The sequence below is a fragment of the Dromiciops gliroides genome, chromosome 4 (assembly GCF_019393635.1).
Source record: "Dromiciops gliroides isolate mDroGli1 chromosome 4, mDroGli1.pri, whole genome shotgun sequence".
Classification (NCBI taxonomy): domain Eukaryota; kingdom Metazoa; phylum Chordata; class Mammalia; order Microbiotheria; family Microbiotheriidae; genus Dromiciops; species Dromiciops gliroides.
The window spans coordinates 98,357,677-98,377,143 of record NC_057864.1 but is presented as its reverse complement, the minus strand read 5'-3'; the positions used below and the strand labels follow the sequence as shown (position 1 = coordinate 98,377,143).

Below are 19,467 nucleotides of genomic sequence, written 5' to 3'. Positions count from 1 at the left end.
CTATGAGATGACTTGCAAATACTAATCTATAGCCTTGACCTTTCAGTCTTGTACTTCCACCTGCCTGCCTGGAGGTAAGAGTCAAAGGAAGGAAAGAAGAATAGCAATAGCGGGTGATTTCTTGCTTAAAGGTACTGAGGCAGCTATTTTTGGACCTGAGAAAAACAAAAGATCAGTCCATTGTCTTTGGGGTCAGGCAATAAAGCTATAACAGACAAGTTCCCAAAGCTTATCAGAATGGATGACTACATGGGCAGAAGTGACGGTGAACAAGTACACAAACGTACTGCCAAAAATGACAAAGTGATAGGCAAGAAACTGAGGCTTGGCAGGGAAGATATACTTTATTTAGAGGCTGCAATTTAAGGAAGATGCAATTAGAACTAAATCATTATCTATAATCCAAAAGTAGTGGCTTCATTTGATTTCTACTACTGCAAAAGCCCTAAGATTGTTTCTCTTTACAATGTAGCAAATGTCACAATAGAAAAAAGACTTAACATTTATAAGTAAACACAGTAAAAATGAAGTTATCAAATAAACATCCAATAAATAGGTTAATGAATGTTGTTAATTTAAGAGACTACAAGAACTCACACTTAGGCCTTCTAAGTATTCCCTTCTGATCTTGCTAAGCCAGTCTATTTACTGCTCCCCAAACAGGTCTTCCTTTTTCTGCCTCACAGTATTTGTATTGACAGACTTCAAAAGTCCAATCCATGCTTGAAATGCTACAACATTACTTACATATGTGGTCATTTAACCTTTCCCTTAAGACCTCCTAGGAGAAGAAACCCAAGTTACTTAAAGTCTGTGTGCCACCTTTGCAAAATGGTCCTGAGTGTTGAGGAGTTGCCACTGCTGGGTTCAAGAAGGTCAATGTAATAAAAAGAAAGTTCCCCATATGCATCGAAATATTTATAGCATTTTTTAATGTTGGCAAAGAATGCACTTGCAACTCCCAAATATAAAGTACCAAGCAATAATCATTAAACTCCAAAGTCCTTCAAATTTAACCTATCAGAATAGCTAATAAAAGCATAACCGTCTATGTTTGCTCTCTTTTACTTTCACTGTCTATCTTAATGAATAAGAGAAGAATTTAGGACCAAACAAGATATAGGGAAATGTAAAATGGATAATTTTGGTTATATAATTTTTTTAAAAATGCAATAAAATTTTTAATAATAAAAAAAAAACTTTTGCACAAACAAAACCAATACAAACAAAATTAGAAGGCAAGCAGGAAACTGGGGGGGTGGGGTGGGGGGGAAAGGGGTATTGAAAGTATCTTTGACCTGGAAAAACTTTAGGTGGACTGATGTGAGCAGAACCAGGAAAACATTGTACACAGTAACAGCAACACTGCGTGATGATCAACTGTGATAGACTTTGCTTTTCTCAACTACACAATGATCCAAGACATTTCCAAAGGACTTATGATGGGAAATGCTCTCCACACCCAGAAAAAGAACTGTGGAATTTGAATGCAGATTGAACTGTATTATTTTTACTTGTTCTTTTGGTCTTTTTTTCCTTTCTTGAGGTTTTTCCCTTTTGTTCTGATTCTTCTTTCACAACATGACTAATGTGGAAATAAATTTAATGTGATTGTGCATATATATCCTATATCAGATTGCTTGCTGTCCTGGGTAGGCAAGGGAGGGAGGGAGAAAAATTTGGAAGTCAAAATCTTTATATAGAGAACTGAGTCAAATTTATAAGAATACAAGTCATTTCCCCAGTTGACAAATGGTCAAAGGATATAAATAAGCAGTTTTCAGACAAAGAAATCAAAACTATCTATAGTCACATGATAAAAATGCTCTAAATCATTACTGATTAAAGAAATGAAAATTAAAACAATTCACACCTATCAGATTGGCTAACATGACAGAAAAGGAAAACGATAAATGTTGGAGAAGAATGTAGGAAAACTGAGAAGCTAATACACTGTTGGTGGAGTTGTGAACTGATCTGGAGAACAACTTGGAACAATGCCCAAAAGGCTATTAAAATTCGCATACCCTTTGATCTAGCAATACCACTGCTAGGTCTGTATGCCAAAGAGATTAAAAAAAGGGGGAGGGTAGAAGAACTTATTTATGCAAAAATATTTATAGTCGCTTTTTTGTGGTGGATAAGAATTGGAAATTGAGGGAATGCCCATCAATTATGGAATGGCTGAAGATGTTGTGGTGTACAATTGTAATGGAATATTATTTGCTCTAAGAAATGACAAGGCTGATTTCAGAAAAACCTGGAACTATTTACATTAACTGATACAAAGTGAAGTGAAAAGAACCAGAAGAATATTCATTGAACACAGTAATACAGTACAACGAACAACTGTGAATGACTTAGATTTTCTCAGCAATATAATGATTCAAGACAATCCCAAAGAAATCAATGGAAAATCCTATCTGCCTCTAGAGAAAGAAGTAATGGCATCTGAATAAAGACTGAAGCATACTACTTTTCACTTTTTTTCTTTCTGTTCAATTTTTCTTCTACAAAATGATTTATATGTTAATATTTTACATGATTGCAGATCTATAACTTATATAAGATTAACATCTCTGAGGTTGTGATAGAACTTGGAACTCAAAAGTAAAAAAACAACAACCCCCTCCCCCGAAAAATCCAAATGTTAAAAACTGTTTTTACAGGTAATTAGGGGAGTGGGGGGAATTTTAAAAAAATTTTAAGCTATACTGATGATCTCTTTTAGTTTCGCAAAACAGCATACATATAAACATATTATATGTGAGTTATATTTTCATAAACATTTAACATTTATTATGAAAAATGCTCCACACATACCTTTTGGCCTCCTGGAGTTTCAACTATATGGTGTTCTTTCAGTTTTTGTTCTTGTTCCATTATATCTTTTAAATGTTCATTTACCTTAAAAATATAAAAATAAAATGTATTTATGAGTAAGTAGTTTTATGTAGGAAATGTAAAATATATAGTTCAAAAGTAATAAAAGTTATCCATCTCAGACATGTTATCTACCAAAATTAATTCCTAAACAATAAAACCTTTTTACCACTTAGAGAAGCTGCCTTCTAAAAATATGTTCGAAAATTTTAAGTGAATTTTTATACATGCTAATGAAAAAGTTTATAAAGCTTAAAATACTTAATATTTAGTAAATCAAACAAAAGAGAGAAAATGTGTATATGATGAATGGAGAGCTGGTTTAGGAGTCAGGAAATCCTACCATATATATTAACTCTGTCAAATACTGCAAATGCGTGACCCAAGGCAAATCCTTTTACCTCTCAGTAGTCCAGGTAACTCTCTAAGACTCTACTACAGAATAAGTATGGAAATCCCAGACCCACTTAAAAAAAATTAAAATAATGTTCTTTAATAAAAAAACACCCTAGATACTATTAAATGAAAGTTATTTTATCTGAAATTAAACAAGTAACCTCAGTGATTAATAATTAATAATGCAAACAATTTGAGTGTACAAACTGCTTTCTGCAAAACCATTTAAATTATTTTTGGAATGTATATTAACATTTTTAGGTAATTAGGTTAACATTGAATGCATGGAATTAAAATATTTCTAGAAATAGTCTTCCAATCATCAGACAAGATCATTTATCACAAGGCTTTTATTTATTTAATGAATAAAGTAATAACATTTTTAGACACCACTGACACTAAAGCAGATGTAAATGGTGCCTTAAACAGCCTGAAATTTTATGTGCTTTATACAATTTAACTTGTGATAAACAGAATCAATCAACAGAAATCAACTAAGCACTTTCTGGGGGCAGGGTTATATACTAGATATTAAAGAATGAATTCCAAAAATCTTATTTAATTAACATTACCAGTAAACTGTGACTACTAAAACTTTCTGGTCTGTCTTGTTATAATAAAAAAAGTGAATTTACATGTAATATACTCCCTATAGAATAGTCTGTAAATAACTTGATAAGACTCTCTAAAATAAATCAACATATACATTAATTCTTATTTATTTCAATGCAAAAATGTTCACAGAGAGAACAGAAATGAAATGAAAGCGGCAAAAGGATCATACATGACACAAAAGCATCATGGCTACAAATTATTAGTGCTTTCCTCAGGAAGTCAAGTGATGCTATATGTGGCAAATATCAATTATAGCACTACAACAACCATTACTGCCTACTCCTCCACTCAAAAAAAAAAAAATGATGGTGTCTTAACAGATAAGAAACAACTAGATCTTGAAATGGGTCATTTAATTAGTTGCCTCTGGACTATTAGAATAAAGAAAAAAATTACACAGTTATTTGAGAAGATTAAAGATGAGAATATACAATGCCAAATTAAAATAGCTTTGACCTGACCCATTCAAAAAAGCTACCGAGCCATGTAATGATTGGAATGATGCCACCTGCTGGAGACTTACTGTAGAAAAGTTCCGCCATGAAAGGAAGGTCTTTGAGGGCAAGACCATGCATCTTTTCTTTGGCATCAGGAAGTGACGTCTGCTTGTGAGAGGAAGAAGGGAGGAACCTGGCGCTCTGACTGGGACTCTTTCCTGGGGACTCTGGCAGAGAGCGGAGCTAGAAACGTGCTCTCCCTTTAATAGATAGATGAATGTAGGCCTTCCTCTCTACCAAATTCTTATTCTCCTTAATAAATGCTTAAAAGCCTAACTCTTGCTGAAGCTTATAATTTATTGGCGACCACTCATTAGATATTTTAGACAGACTAGCTAGAATGTTAGCCCTTTAACAGCCAAAAGATGTGAAATGGATAAAGGACCAGACATCAACAGAGACTACCATCATTTACTACTCAAGATTTATAAATTAAAGTTCTTGCTGCAAAAGGCTTTGGAACTTTCAAAAAGATGAACATAAAAAATGAGTATGGGGGCAGCTAGGTGGCACAGTGGATGGAGCACCGGCCCTGGAGTCAGGAGTACCTGAGTTCAAATCCGGCCTCAGACACTTAATACTTACTAGCTGTGTGACCTTGGGCAAGTCACTTAACCCCAATTGCCTCACTAAAAAAAAAAAAAAAAAAAAAGTATGATTTTGTTACTAGAAATGACATTTAAAAATGCATTACTACTCACTTTGCTGCTATATCCATAGGACTGCCTTGCCTTTCTATTTACAAACTTAGTGCTTAACGCGTTGCTTTTCACAGTTAATGCTAAATAAATTAATGCATGGAATCATCACCTTTTGCCTAGACTACTGCAATAGCTTTCTAAGTGGTCTCCCAAACTCAACTCTCTCCACTCAAATCTAACCTTCATTCAGCTACCAATTTAATTTTTCTATACTATAGTTGTGACCATATCATTCCACTTCTCAATCAGCTTTAATGGCTACTTCCAAGGATCAAATATAAACTCTACTGTTTGGAATTTAAAGTTCTTCATAACCCAGCCTCTTCCTGCTTTTCCAGACTTCTTACACTTGACTCTGTACCTCCATATATGAATCTGTGAGACAATTACGCTGGCCTATTTGCAATTTCCCAAATACAACAGCATACCTCCAGTCTCTGTGCCTTTTTACAAGCCACTGAAGCTTCTTGACCTGGTTGGAATTGTGCTTTAGAAGTACCAAATTTGGAAGATTGGAGAGAAAAGACAGTAGAATCAGGGACCCCACTTAGAAAGCTACTGTATGCTATGAAATTGTAATGACCAAATTTGGCTATAAGAATGCCTTTCTCCGGGGCAGCTAGGTGGTGCAGTGGATGAAGCACCGACTCTGGATTCAGGAGGACCTGAGTTCAAATCCAGCCTTAGACACTTGACACTTACTAGCTGTGTGACCTTGGGCAAGTCACTTAACCCTCATTGTCCTGCCAAAAAGAAAAAAAGAAGAAAAAGAAAGAATGTATTTCTCCCTTCCTTCTTTGGGGAGAGGGTATTTACTATGGCTTATGGCCATAGAAAACTGCATATAATATCAGACTTGGCTAATGTGCTATATAACTTTGCTGAACTGTTTTTTCCCCTTTTTTTGTTTTGTTATAAGGGATGGCTTGGGGAATATACTGAGAAATGTAACATTAAATATTAAATAAATATAGCATGTAGTATTAAAAAGATAGCATGTATAGATATAGATATATACACACATATTTTAAGCTATTGTTATAGGTAAGAAATGATGAGACCATGAACTAGAGTTTGTGCTCTGGAAGGGGAAGAATTGAAGTGATGCTGAAGAGATATAATCAATAGGACTTAGCAGCTAACTAGCTATGGGGAGAGGGAGAAAGAAAGTTAACAATGACAATATTGCTGCAGTAAACCTGGGTGGAATGGAAAAAAATTCTGGTACATGTGACAGAACTCTGAGAGATGGGAAGAGTAGGTATGAGAAAGAAATGATGGGTTCAGTTTAAGAAATACTGAGTTTCAGATGCCTATTACACATCCAGTGCATATATAAAGCAGGACGCAATCACCATTTATTGTGTGTAACAAAATCTGTTGCAAAGGATGACATAACAAAGAAATGCTATAAACAATATGACAGAATCTTCAAGAATAAATCTGTACAACTGATTCTCAGTGATTTCAATCTGAAGCACAGAAAAGGGAGGATGGCAAAAAAAAAGTTAGAAAACAGAATTCAGGATTAAGAAATTCAAGAGGCCAAATGTAGTGTATTTAGAAGTTTCACTTTTGTACATCAAGCACACTTTAAAAAGTAGGGAATTATAGCTTGGGGGCAGGTGGAGAGAAAAAAATGTTAACTAAACAAAAGATAAAGGTGGCCATAGAAGATAAATGGAAAATTCTGATTACAAGAAATTGAAAACTTTTGCATAAACAAAATTAATTCAACTAAAATTAGAAAAGGCAACTAAAAAAAATCTTTGCCTCAAATATTTCTAATATCTTATAGGTAGGGAATTAATATGGATATATAAAAACAAAACCTGCCAATAGATAGGTAGTCAAAGGATATAAATAGGCAATTTTAAAAATAAGAAATGTAAGCTATCAATAAAAGAATGTTCCAAATTACTAATAAAAAAACAACTGAGATTTCACCTTACACCTATCAGAGTGGCAAAGATTAAAAAAAAAAAAAGAAAAAATTCCAATTTTGGGGGTAGGGAATCACTGTGGGAAGATAGGTATACTAATGCTCTGTTGGTATAAATGAATTGGTTGAATCATTATACAGCACAATGTGCATAAATTAAATATCAACAACCTGTATATATCCTTTGATCCAGCATACCAAACTGAGGCATACATCCCAGGGAGGTCAAATAAGAAAGTTCCCATATACATAATCAATCCACATACATTTATTAAAAACCTATATTCAAGGGGCAGCTAGGTGGTGCAGTGGATAGAGCACCGGCCCTGGAGTCAGGAGTACCTAGGTTCAAATCTGGCCTCAGACACTTAACACTTACTAGCTGTGTGACCCTGGGCAAGTCACTTAACCCCAATTGCCTCACTAAAAAAACAAACAAATAAAACCCCTATATTCAAAAAAACAAAAACCCCCAAACCTATGTGCCTTCAAGCACTTCTACAGTTGCTGGGGGTACCAAGACAAAAAGGAAACAATCTTTGTCCTCAAGAAGATTACATTCTATCATTGGGGGGGGGGGAGGGAGAGAGCGGTGCATGATGGTGAGAGTAGAGAATATGTTCACATAAGTCTCAAAACAACATATATCAAATGAATACAAGGTAAACGGGTATAGGTAGGAGAAGAGCACTTGAGTAGCTAGGGGGATTGGTACTAAGAGTTACTAGAAGAGGCCAAAATAATTCAGAAACCACCTCAGCCAAGCAAATTCTATTTCCTACCAAGCAGAGAGACATGGTAGTTAGCCAAGAGCACCACTAGTTTAAAACTTTATAGAGGATTATGAAAGCTTATGAGCAATATTACTCTCAGAAAATAGGGGGGTTGTGGGGGGGAAACCTAAGGGGAAAATGAGCCTGCACATAGTTTGGCATGAACTCAGCTAAATCAAATCACCCTGAAATCATTTGTACATGAACCTGGAAGATCAACAAATAATAGTAAAACATAAAACTAGTGAAATTTCTGTGGCCATTTAACCTCAATAGGGGCAGAAGTAGGAAATAAAATACTTGTGCTGAACCACTTAAGTAGCATGAGAACATATAAAAAAGGAAAAGAGAATTCAGTTAAGCAATAAGTCATTAGTGGCTCCATGGCTAATTTCAAAATAGCCAGCTGACTGAAATCATCCAAATTTCTTTTCTTTTTTCTCCCCCCCCCCCAACTGGCTTGCTTATGTAAATACAACCTGACTGGCTAATCGTTGACTATGGGACCATAAATTTGCTGGTGCTGTGGTTACTCACCCCATTATAAAGCTGTATCTAGATCTGAAGTCAGATGACCTGGGTTCAAAATCTTAGCTCTTCTATTTACTATCTTAGGCAAGTCACTTCACTTCTGTGGACCTCAGTTTCCTCATCTGTAAAATGAGAAGTTGGACTAAATGACTCCCACAGTCCCCTTCCAGTCCTATGATCCTATGGCACGGCAATAGCACTCAGAACAATTGATATGGCTGGAAGGACCATCCTAAAAGTATATTCAGTATTCAGACTGTACTTTTGAATTGAAGAAGGCCATGATGACCCAGTGGTGATCCAATGGTTAGATTTAGATGAAAGCAGAAAGCCTGGAACAGGCTGGGACCAGAGATAGGTACACTGTGGGGTTCTGACTTCTCACCACTATTTGTCAGAGCATCTTCTCTAGAGCTTAAATACATACACACAGCCTTGGAATACTATAGGGCTCCCTCTATGAAGTACATGGCCACTCAAATGAGATCAGCCTAGCAGTCCATAATGAAAGAAAAAAAAAAGATGGCTAAAGAATGTATATTAGTTAAAATATGACATGCAACTGGACAGGCAACCCATTGAATTAGTTCATTAATATGTATATATCGAGCAGGTTGGACAATAGAATGGACTCAGATTTTAATGAGAGAGTAGGCTAGACTGCATTTGGAAACTCTTTTGAATACTCTCAAGTTCCTTCTAACTATAAAGGATTTTTAATATCTATATTTTCCCAATGATTAGAAAAAGAAGTGAAGAATGGAACAAAATTATTTCAAGAAGAATCACAATAACAGATATGCTCAAATGGTCATTGAAACTCCACTGAAATATCTGACCCTGAAAAAAAGTGGGACAGTCAATTTCCTAGAGTGACTGATAACAGATGGTCAAACCAAGTTTTGAACTGATATCCAAGAAACATTACAAAATTACATCTACAGATTGGGTCAAATCCTCAAATATACTCAAAGAGAGTATTTATGGAAAGATAGATAACAATTACACAGGAGAGGATAAGTTGAAATCTTCATCAGTGAAGGGAGTATATGCAAAGATTAAAGCTCCAGGGAAGTATGAATTCAATTCATTAAGAACTATGTGCAAGGACTATGCTAAGCATTCAGGTATAGGATGATAGTCTGAGTGAATGGGAGGGTCGATTGAATAGGTTTTAAAGAGATACCTGGGAATGTTTGTAGACAGCAGAATAGAGGTCAGGAGATAAGAAGAGGGGATAAAAAGGCAAACTTTAAAAGTATGGAAAGTACATATGATAATTACAACAGGAATTTCAAGAAGGAAAAGTTTATTTATGATTGCTCAGTTATAAGCAAGTTTTATTATTTTAGCAAGTCATGTCATCTCTCTAAGTCCCAATTTCCTTATCCATAAAATTAGGAGGCTGGATATGATGACCTCCAAGGTCTCTTGACATTCTAATCTTATTCAATAATACAACGAATCTGACATCTCAATGTAGATAATTACTCCTTAAAACATCTATGTCCACCCATACTGTTTGTCTTTTGTTCATCACCCCCTACCCCCATTGGTAAAACCTCTACAAGGATCCCTACCCAACATGCTAGGGACATCACTATAGCTCTCTTGGCATCACATGGATACTTAGAGAACATACGCCATGTGATTGACTCTTTTTGGGGGGAAGGAGAGGTCATATCTCTCTTATGATTCTTTACACCATTTCCCCCCCTACAATTTTTGGTTGGCAATATGTAGTAGCCTGCTTATACCCATTAAGCATTGTCTTCCATTTCCCCTTTGCCCTTACCTTTCCACATTGCAGAGTTTTATTTTTAAATCTCCCAAGGATCCATATCTTTTGACCCAGAGAGTCTGTTGTTAGGCATATACTCTGGGGTCATAGATAGACGGGACCCACAAACACTCAGAAATATACAATAGCACTTTTTTTTTGTAGTTGCAAAGAACTAGAAATAAAGCAGATGCCTATAGATTGGGGAATGACTAAATTAATTGTGATGCACAGATACAATGGAAAATCACTATGCTATTAGAAATGATGAAGACATGGAAACACACAGGAAGATTATGATATGATACAAAACAAAAAGAATTTTAAAAGCACAAATCAGTTACGAGTCATTTGGCAGTGTTTACGGCATACTTTCAGACTTAGTTGATATATTGATTAAATTTACTCAAATGCATTTTTCTCCTTCCTTTTTTATTCATTACAAGCGATGTTTCTCTGTGTAGGGATATATTTAGAAATAAAATAGATATTGAAGCAAAAATTAGCAACAAAAGAATGTTCTTGTGATAACTTTGTTTTGGGTGGGTCACTCACCAAGTTTTCTGTAAACTTTGTTTTCCCTTTAGAATTTCCCAGTGCTTTATGAGTTGAAATTATTTATGACAGCATTCTCCACTTCACTCACTTGTAAAATTTTACAAATGAATTTACATTTGAAATAGATATTGCTTTTAGTTTTTCTCTCACCTTGAGAAGGAGATCAAGTGGTTGCTGGCCTCATTATGATAACTAATTCACATTATTTACTCATCCCATTATAAAGCTGTATCTAGATCTGAAGTCAGATGACCTGGGTTCAAAATCTTAGCTCTTTTACTTACTACCTTAGGCAAGTCACTTTACTTCTGTGGACCTCAGTTATCCATGGTGAAATTTTCTACTAATTTATGTGTAGATGATCAATATCCCCTATTATGTTAATAACAACTTGCCTAATTCTGCAACCTTCTCAACTCCCTCACATGTAGATGTTTAGCATTAATTTACAAAGCACAGAGTATATGTATTATGGTTTAAGAAAAAAACATTTTAGGAATGGCTATGATGACTGGTAATTTGCTATCACTGCTAAAGTATAAAGGAATATTCACTGTTAAGTGTTGATGGAGTGGGGAAATGGGACTGTGAGAGCTAAGTAGGCAGTCACAGAATTTGTGTTAATCTCAATGTTCACTCTGATAATGCTTAAATTTCTCACTATGGGAGGTAGAAATTGTAAGTAAAAAGGGAGTTACTTTAGTTAGCAAGAATATCTCAGGACCTCAGTTTCCTCATCTATAAGATGTGGGGTTGGAAAAAAAAAATGTGGAGTTGGGGTAGATAACCTCTAGATGTTCCTTCCAACTTTAAATCCATGATTCTAAAGCAGAAATAATTTCTCAGCACAGTAACACAATTCAAAGATGCAAACCATCACTTGATATGGTCAACACAAGCAAAGAGATCTTAAACCTTGTAACTATTAAATGTGAGAAAATGGAAACCTAATTACTTCTGTTTTGCTTTTTATATCTGAATATTTTATGAACACAATTCTCCCACATCCTTAAAAATACCTTCACCTAATCCTACCATCCCTTTAAACTATTATCCCATGTCTTCCTCCCTTCTGATGGCCAAACTCTAAAGAAACGCTATCTGTACTCATCGCTCACACCCTTACAATCTGGTTTCCAATCCAACCACTGGCTGAAACTGTGATCTCCAAGGTCTTCGAGAATCTTTTAAATGCTAACTCCAATAGTGTGTTTTTTTAATCAGCTCTTGGTATTCTTAAATTCTCTGACAGTTGTGACAGTGATGACCAACTGTCCTCCACTGAAGTATTCTCTCTTCCTTCAGCTTATATGACATTGTTTCCTCCTTTTCCTACTGGACCTACTGCTCCTCAGAGTCCTTTGTTGGATTCATAGGTACACTAAGCATGAGTGCACCTCAGAACTCTGTTCTGGGTCCTCTTTTTTTCTCTCTACAAGATTTTGCCAGCTCTCATGGGTTCAATTATTATCTCTATGCAGATGACTCCCAATCTATAAATCCAGCTATTATCTCTGTCCCGAACTCCAGTACCTAATCACTAATTGCCTTCTAGACAGACATCTTCACCCAGATACTTTAGAGACATATACTCAAACCTACCCCAAACTCATTATCTTTCTCCCTAAATGCATCCTTCGTTTTAAGGTACAATCATTGTTCTATCAGTCATCTGACTTCATTCTTACTCACCCTATAACCAAATAGTTACAATGTCCTGTCAATCCATTCTATCTTTCACATGTATTCAATTCTCTTCACTCACACAGCCAGACCCCAAGGTCAGGTCCTCAATGTTTCTTGCCTAAAACACAGGTGTCAAACATGCAGCCCTGGGGCAGCTAGGTGGCACAGTGGATAAAGCACCGGCCCTGGATTCAGGAGTACCTGAGTTCAAATCCGGCCTCAGACACTTGACACTTACTAGCTGTGTGACCCTGGGCAAGTCACTTAACCCCCACTGCCCCACTGAAAAAAACCAAAAAAAAACATGCAGCCCACAATACTGCCAATTGTGGTCCAAACCAGATTAAAATGTAATTGTGAAACATTTCAGAAAATAAATAAAATTCCAATAAAACACAGATATTACATTTTTATACTAAATCAATATGCTGCCCACAAGAATCCTTATGTACTCTTTCTATTTGAGTTTAACACCACTGGCCAAGACCACTGTAAGAGTCTTTTAATTGAGTTTCTATCTTAATCCTCCACACAGCTACAACAGTGATATTCCAAAAGCACAGTTCTGACTATGTTACTCATTGACCAAGAATCCTCTGGGCTCCTTCCTGTCTTTTAGAACAAAACAGAAGCTGTTCTTAGTCCTTCAGAACACAATACCCATTTATCTTTGTAGACTAATTTCATATTGTATTCCTTCATATATTCTAAGGTTCAGCCAAATTTGTCTATTTGCTGTTCCCCATATTTGACAACTCCTTTCTCTTCTCTGTGACTTTGCACAGACCTCAAACCTAGAATAATTTACCTCCGAAAATCCCTAACTCTCTTGAAAACCCATCTCTCCTGATTTTCTCAGTACAAAAGTACCTCCTGCTATTCTTATAGAAAAAATGGAGAGATGTGGACTGGATAATGGATACAGAGTTGGCTGGAGGAGTAGACCAAAGTGTACTTATTAATGGTCTGAGGTCAGTTAGGCAGGGAATATCCAGTAGAGTCCCCAGGGATCTGAGCTTGGCCCCTTTGTTGTTTGATATTTTTATCAGTGACCTTAGATAAAGGCATGAATGGTATACTCATCAAATTTACAGATAACATGAGGCTGGCAGGAATAGCTACACATTGGAAATTAGAGTTGCCATCCAAAGGATTTTGATAGACAAGAAGATTGGGCTGAACTTAGTAAGATGAAATTCAATTGGGATAAATATCAAGTCTTAATTTTTCTATTAAAAATCAACTTCAGGGGGCAGCTAGGTGGCGCAGTGGATAAAGCACCGGCCCTGGAGTCAGGAGTACCTGAGTTCAAATCTGGCCTCAGACACTTGACACTTACTAGCTGTGTGACCCTGGGCAAGTCACTTAACTCTCATTGCCCAGCCAAAAAATAAAAAAAAAAAAAAATCAACTTCATAAATAGGATGGGAGAGGCATGGTTAGACAGCAGTCTGTCTGAAAAAGATCTGCCACCCAGGAAAAAGAGCCACAGGTTCTTCTGTATCCTGCCTCAATCAGACCACATCTAGAATACTGTGTTCAGCCCAGGATGCTGCCGTTTTAAAAGGGACACTGAAAAGTTAGAAGGCAACCAGCATGTGAAGGAGTCTGAGTCCAGATGGAGATGTTTAGTCTGCTGGGAGGTGGGGAGAAAAGACAGCTTTGTTGAAGTATTTGAAGGGCTTGTTGTATGGAAGGATTTCATTTATTCTATTTGACCCCAAAAGGAAGAACCAGGAATAATGAAATTGCAGAGAGGCATGGCATATATAGGAATGAAATCCTGAAAAGCTTCTTAACTATTAAGTTTCTGCATGAGTGATTGCTTATAGGGGCAGCAAGGTGCAATAGTGGACAGAGTGCCAGGCTTGGAGTCAGGAACACTCACTTTTGTGAGTTCAAATCCAGCCTCAGATACTCACTAGCTATGTGACCCTGGGCAAGTCATTTAACCCTGTTTGCCTCAGTTTCCTCACCTATAAAAATAAGCTGGAGCAGGAAATGACAAACCACTCCAGTATCTTTGCCAAGAAAACCCTAAATGGGGTCACAGAGTCAAACACAATTGGAAAAATGACTGAAGTGAATAACTGATTGGATTGCCTCAGGAAATAGTGAGTTTCCCAACACTGGAGGTTTTGAAGTAGAGTCTAAATTCCTTGTCTGACATGATATGGTAAGGATTCTGGTTCAAGGATGGGTCGAAAGAGATAGAACTTGAGGTTCCTCTAAAATTCTGTGTTTTTGTGAGTTTTTCTCCACCTACCCCATATTCCTAAGCTATTTTGTAAATACTTTATAAGTGCATCTATTTTTTTTTAAACAAAAAGTTCAAATAAAAATCAACAGCTAATACTATCACAGTGAATTTCTATTGAAATGGAATACAGGAAGTATAAATGAGGTCAAATTTGAACTATCATGTCATATCTTTATTTGATCTGCCACTATCTAGATTGTTTCTATAACACAAATTATTTGTATAAATCTTACAAAATGATAGTTTTTTTTCCTTTAAAAGTGAGAGGAACAGTGCTGCTACATAAAATTTCAGAACTATTGCACTGGGATTATAATTCACAACAGTGAAGGGAGCACCACATACCAACAAAACCATAGCTTTCCTCTAAGTATGGATCTACATCTCATCTTTTCTCAAATTTCTTGAATGACAACGTCAGCATAAAACACTTATGGTCCTACCTTATTTATCCAATACATGACAGCATCCTCGATGTCATAGGGTAGATCAGTTGCTTGAAAGAATGCTGAATACTGCTGAGCACAAGCAATTACCTTCTCTATGCTGACCATTTCTACAGTATAAGCCATCATTAAGGTGTCAATCATGGCCAAATGGGCACTCTGAAAACATAAAACAAGATTTCGTTTAAAAATTTTTTTCCATGTAGCAGCTATTGCACATATATTAACATTAAGTACCTTTACTAACAAGTAGAAAAAGAACTCGAGATCATATAAAGGCAGGTTTAATAATAAAGCATATTGTACAGTGAGAAATGATGTACAAAAGGCATACAACCTACAAAAGTTAAGCAAATAGCCTAAAAATTCACATTAAAACAATTAACAGTTGGAAGTCTAAAGCAGGATGAAATTTACAAGTTTTCAGGCCTATTAACATAAAACTGAATTACAAAAAATACAGTCCTTTCTTTATTCTTTCTTGAATGTTACATGCTCACTAGAAAAATTAAAATGTTTTAACCAGAGAAGAATATTCAGAAAAATGAACCAATACTTGAAATTATTTTTCTTACTAACAAGCAGAACACTATATAATGAAAGCTACTTTGTTGACAAAGTCTATCGTGGAAATCCTATTGAAGCTTGCTTGGCAAAATCTTGGAACAATAGTTAGGAGAGCACAGAGAAAGTAGTGATTGCTATGAACAGTGGGGACTCACTAAAAACAAGTCATAAAATAACCTCATTTCCATTTTTTGGATAAGGTTACTAAGATTGGAGCACTGTAGAAACACCATAGATGCAATGCAACTTGATTTTTACAAACTCCTTGTAATACCTTGGGCTCAGGAAAGAGGAATATGGGGTGGATTTATAGATAACTAACTGCTCCAAGTAATAACAATGGATGAATGCTGACCTGAAATTTACAAGGAAAAAGATTTCTATCTGATATAAAGTAGGCTTTCAAACATCTGACAAGAGTGCTCCCTAATAATATGAAGTCACTTAATAGAAACTTTATAGAAAAATTTACCAGAATGCTTTCCTATGACAAATGAAAACTATATTAAACTATATTAAAAGACTGAAAAAAAAACATTGTATGGAGCGACAGTAGAGTGGAAAAAACCCTGGATGTTGAATAAGTAAATCTAGTGCTCCATCTTATGGGCTTCCATCTCATTTATGACTTTGGATAAGTCATCCAACTTTTCTGAGCCTCAATTTTCTCGTCTGAGGAATAAATGAGATAATGTATGTAAAGCATCTTTAAGCCATAAAGCACTACCTAATCATTAACTTCCATGAAATAATAGTGTGGTATAATGGAATGAGTTGGCATTGACAGTAGAGTATAAGTTTCCAACACCAATGAAATCACAGATATAGTCCATCCCATCAGTCTTCATGTACAAGTTCAAAGGAAAACTAATCTCAGAAAAAGTTATGTCATAAATGTAGGCCCTTATTAAAACAAATGTCATTCTTAGAGCAAATAACTTGAGAACATGAAGGCTATGTCGCTGTCAATCTAAAAATAAGAGATTTCCAATCACATGTTAAGCCTTGAAAAAAGATCTGATACTATCAAACAAGAACAAAACAAAACCATTTCAATGAGGATTTCTAAAGTATTCACTATGTCAAAAGTTAAATGTAAAAGTATTTAATGGGGACAGATCAGCAGAGAAATGAGTAGGTTCCTTCTACTCCCATCTCGGCCTGCTTGCTGAGGAAACCACTAACCTTCTTCTCTGGGCTCACCACCAATATATATTCTCTCTCTCTTTCCCCTCCCCCCCCCAATCTGCTCTTGCTGTGCATGCCTACATTTAGAGCAGCAGTCACTCTATTAGCCACACCCCTTACACCTTACGAGACTTTAGAAAGATGGCAGAACCAGAATGGAGTACTGAAGATCTGATGCGAAGCTAGTCAATTAGCAGCAGTCTATGGCTGAACGGATAGCTATCCATTATCCTTGCCCTTCTCAAATGACTGGTCCACTGTTTCTATTTCTTTTTTTTTTTTTAACGAGTACAAAGAACGGAACTTATTTAGTAACTATTTACATTAGCACTCATTTAAATGCATAGAAGTACCATAACATCATTTCTATCATTCATTCTTTTTTTTTTTTAAAGTGAGGCAATGGGGGTTAAGTGACTTGCCCAGGGTCACACAGCTAGTAAGTGTCAAGTGTCTTGAGGCCGGATTTGAACTCAGGTACTCCTGAATCCAGGGCCGGTGCTCTATCCACTGTGCCACCTAGCTGCCCCTCTATCATTCACTCTTAAGTCTCCATCACAGTTCATTTGTTCTCATTAATTTTTCCTCGTGTGACTGCAGTTAATGTATACCACCTTCTTCTAGTTCTGCATTATTCAATTTGCATTATTTCATAAAGATTTTATGTATTCCTTTGTATTCTTTATACTTATTAGTCTTAATTGTATTATAATATTCTAAAATATCAATATAGAATTTATTTAACAACATTCCCCTACAGTTGACGTTTAAATTGCTTCTTGGTTTGTTATTTTTTTCAATTACAAATAATATTGCTATGAAGATTTTAGAACAGTTCTTTTTTGTTACTGGGTTTTAAATTATATTTTCAGGGAAGGCAGAGAAAGGGAATAAGCATTCATATACAGTACCTACAAGGTGCTGGGCACTGTGCTCAGTACTTATTATCTCATTTGATCCTTTCATTTGACACTATCAACCTGTTCTCCAATAAGATTCTCAGTTCACAATTCCACTAGCAATTTCCCAACTTGAGTTGGTACCTCAAAGGACATTTTTTTCCCCAAATGATAATGGACAATCTGTTTCCTGTTCTGAAAACTATTTTATATCCTGTGACTTTTCATAGACTAGAAATTAACTATTATGATTTCTTAAAGGCTCCACATTTTTTAAATAAAATTTTATCATATTAATTATAAAGTTTTCTTTCAATATACTCTATTCTTTTTATTTTAATTGCTTATTTTTGTAGAGGTTGATTAAAAAAAAATCTAAGGTCATGACAACATAAAAAAATTTAGAAGAGAACCAGATCAAATACCTTAACCAAACAAGAGATAGAGACATTCTCAAATTTCAAATATGTGAAACTGAAAATTTTATCACTAGCAAAATTCATGTAGTTAAAATAAGAATGGAAGCTGTACACGGAGAAATCATTACATCAGTCATCTCTGATGAGGGTAGGATATCCAAAACATATAAAGAAATAACAGAAAAAATATATATATATATACATATACACACATACACATTGTGAGAAAATAATGGGGTTTGGGGACTCCCAGAGGCCCCCCTTTCTTAAGGCCAGCCCAGAGTTAGGAAGCTACCTCACTCAAAACCACACCCACCTGAAAGCCTTGTTCCGGCCAGAGGATCTATTCCCTGAGCTCTGACTGAGTTCTGACCTCAGCATGTTCTGCTCTTGGACCAACCTCAAATCCAGTGAACCAATAGATTTGAATGATGCTAGCCAATTAGCTTTAAGCAGTGTGTAAGGGCTGCCTCTTTGCCTTCCCTCAGAGAGCTTAGGATCATTGTGCTCTTCTCCCAGGAACTTGATGAGAACAGGCAAAGCCCACAATGGCTCCCCATGCTCTCTCTTTCCTCCCCTAGATCTAGCTAGGCTTTCCTATCTTTCAGAGCCATGTGTACTCTCTTTACTAATATTTAGTATGTTTTAATGAATGCTTAATGCCCCCAAACTGGTGCAGTAGCCTCTAATTTCTAAGTAACATATATATGATAAATCCCAGCTACATTCCCTGACTTGGGATAATTATAGGGTGACCACATATAACTGTATTTGATATACCATATACATATACATACACACACACATACCAAGAGCCATCTTCAAATAGATAAGTGGTCAAGGGATATAAACAAACAACTATTAACTATTATATCAAAGAAGATGGACCCAAGATGGAAGAGTAGCAGGAAGCAGTACAGCAAGCTCCCACCCAAAAAACTCCTTCAACAGATACATAAAACACACCAGACTTGAATCCTTATGGAGAAATTCAAGAAAAGGTCACATGGAATCATTTTTCCCACCCAAGCCTGCCAAGGGGATGGATCAGGAGCATGCTACATTTGAAGCACTGATACCCAGGAAGAGGCTGCACACCTGGGCAAGGGAAGGTCTCAGACCCATATCAGGACCAGGTGCCAACTGGCAGCTGTCACCCACTACCCTGCTCTGAGTTACGGATCCAGGAAAGACTGAGAAGAGGAGCTGTGTCCAGAGGTAGTGTTCTTGGGGAGGGAAGGAGAAAGCTCAGAAGCAGAGAGAAGCCTTTAGACCTCAGGACAGAGTGGAATCTTAGTTCCAGCATCTAGAGCTCAATCTACAGAA

At 36.1% G+C, this 19,467-nt stretch overlaps 1 protein-coding gene across 4 annotated transcripts in view; it reads right to left on the bottom strand.

Annotated features, from left to right (window-relative positions):
* The window catches only part of CAMSAP2 (calmodulin regulated spectrin associated protein family member 2), a 134,666-nt gene that overhangs the window by 52,189 nt on the left and 63,010 nt on the right, over nucleotides 1–19,467 (bottom strand). For all 4 annotated transcript variants that reach the window (XM_044000349.1, XM_044000350.1, XM_044000351.1 and 1 more), the window contains exons 3-4: nucleotides 15,066–15,227; nucleotides 2,824–2,907 (exon numbers count right to left, since the gene is read on the bottom strand). In XM_044000349.1, the coding sequence (XP_043856284.1) occupies nucleotides 2,824–2,907; nucleotides 15,066–15,227 (246 nt within the window). The remainder of the gene's footprint in view (nucleotides 1–2,823; nucleotides 2,908–15,065; nucleotides 15,228–19,467) is intronic.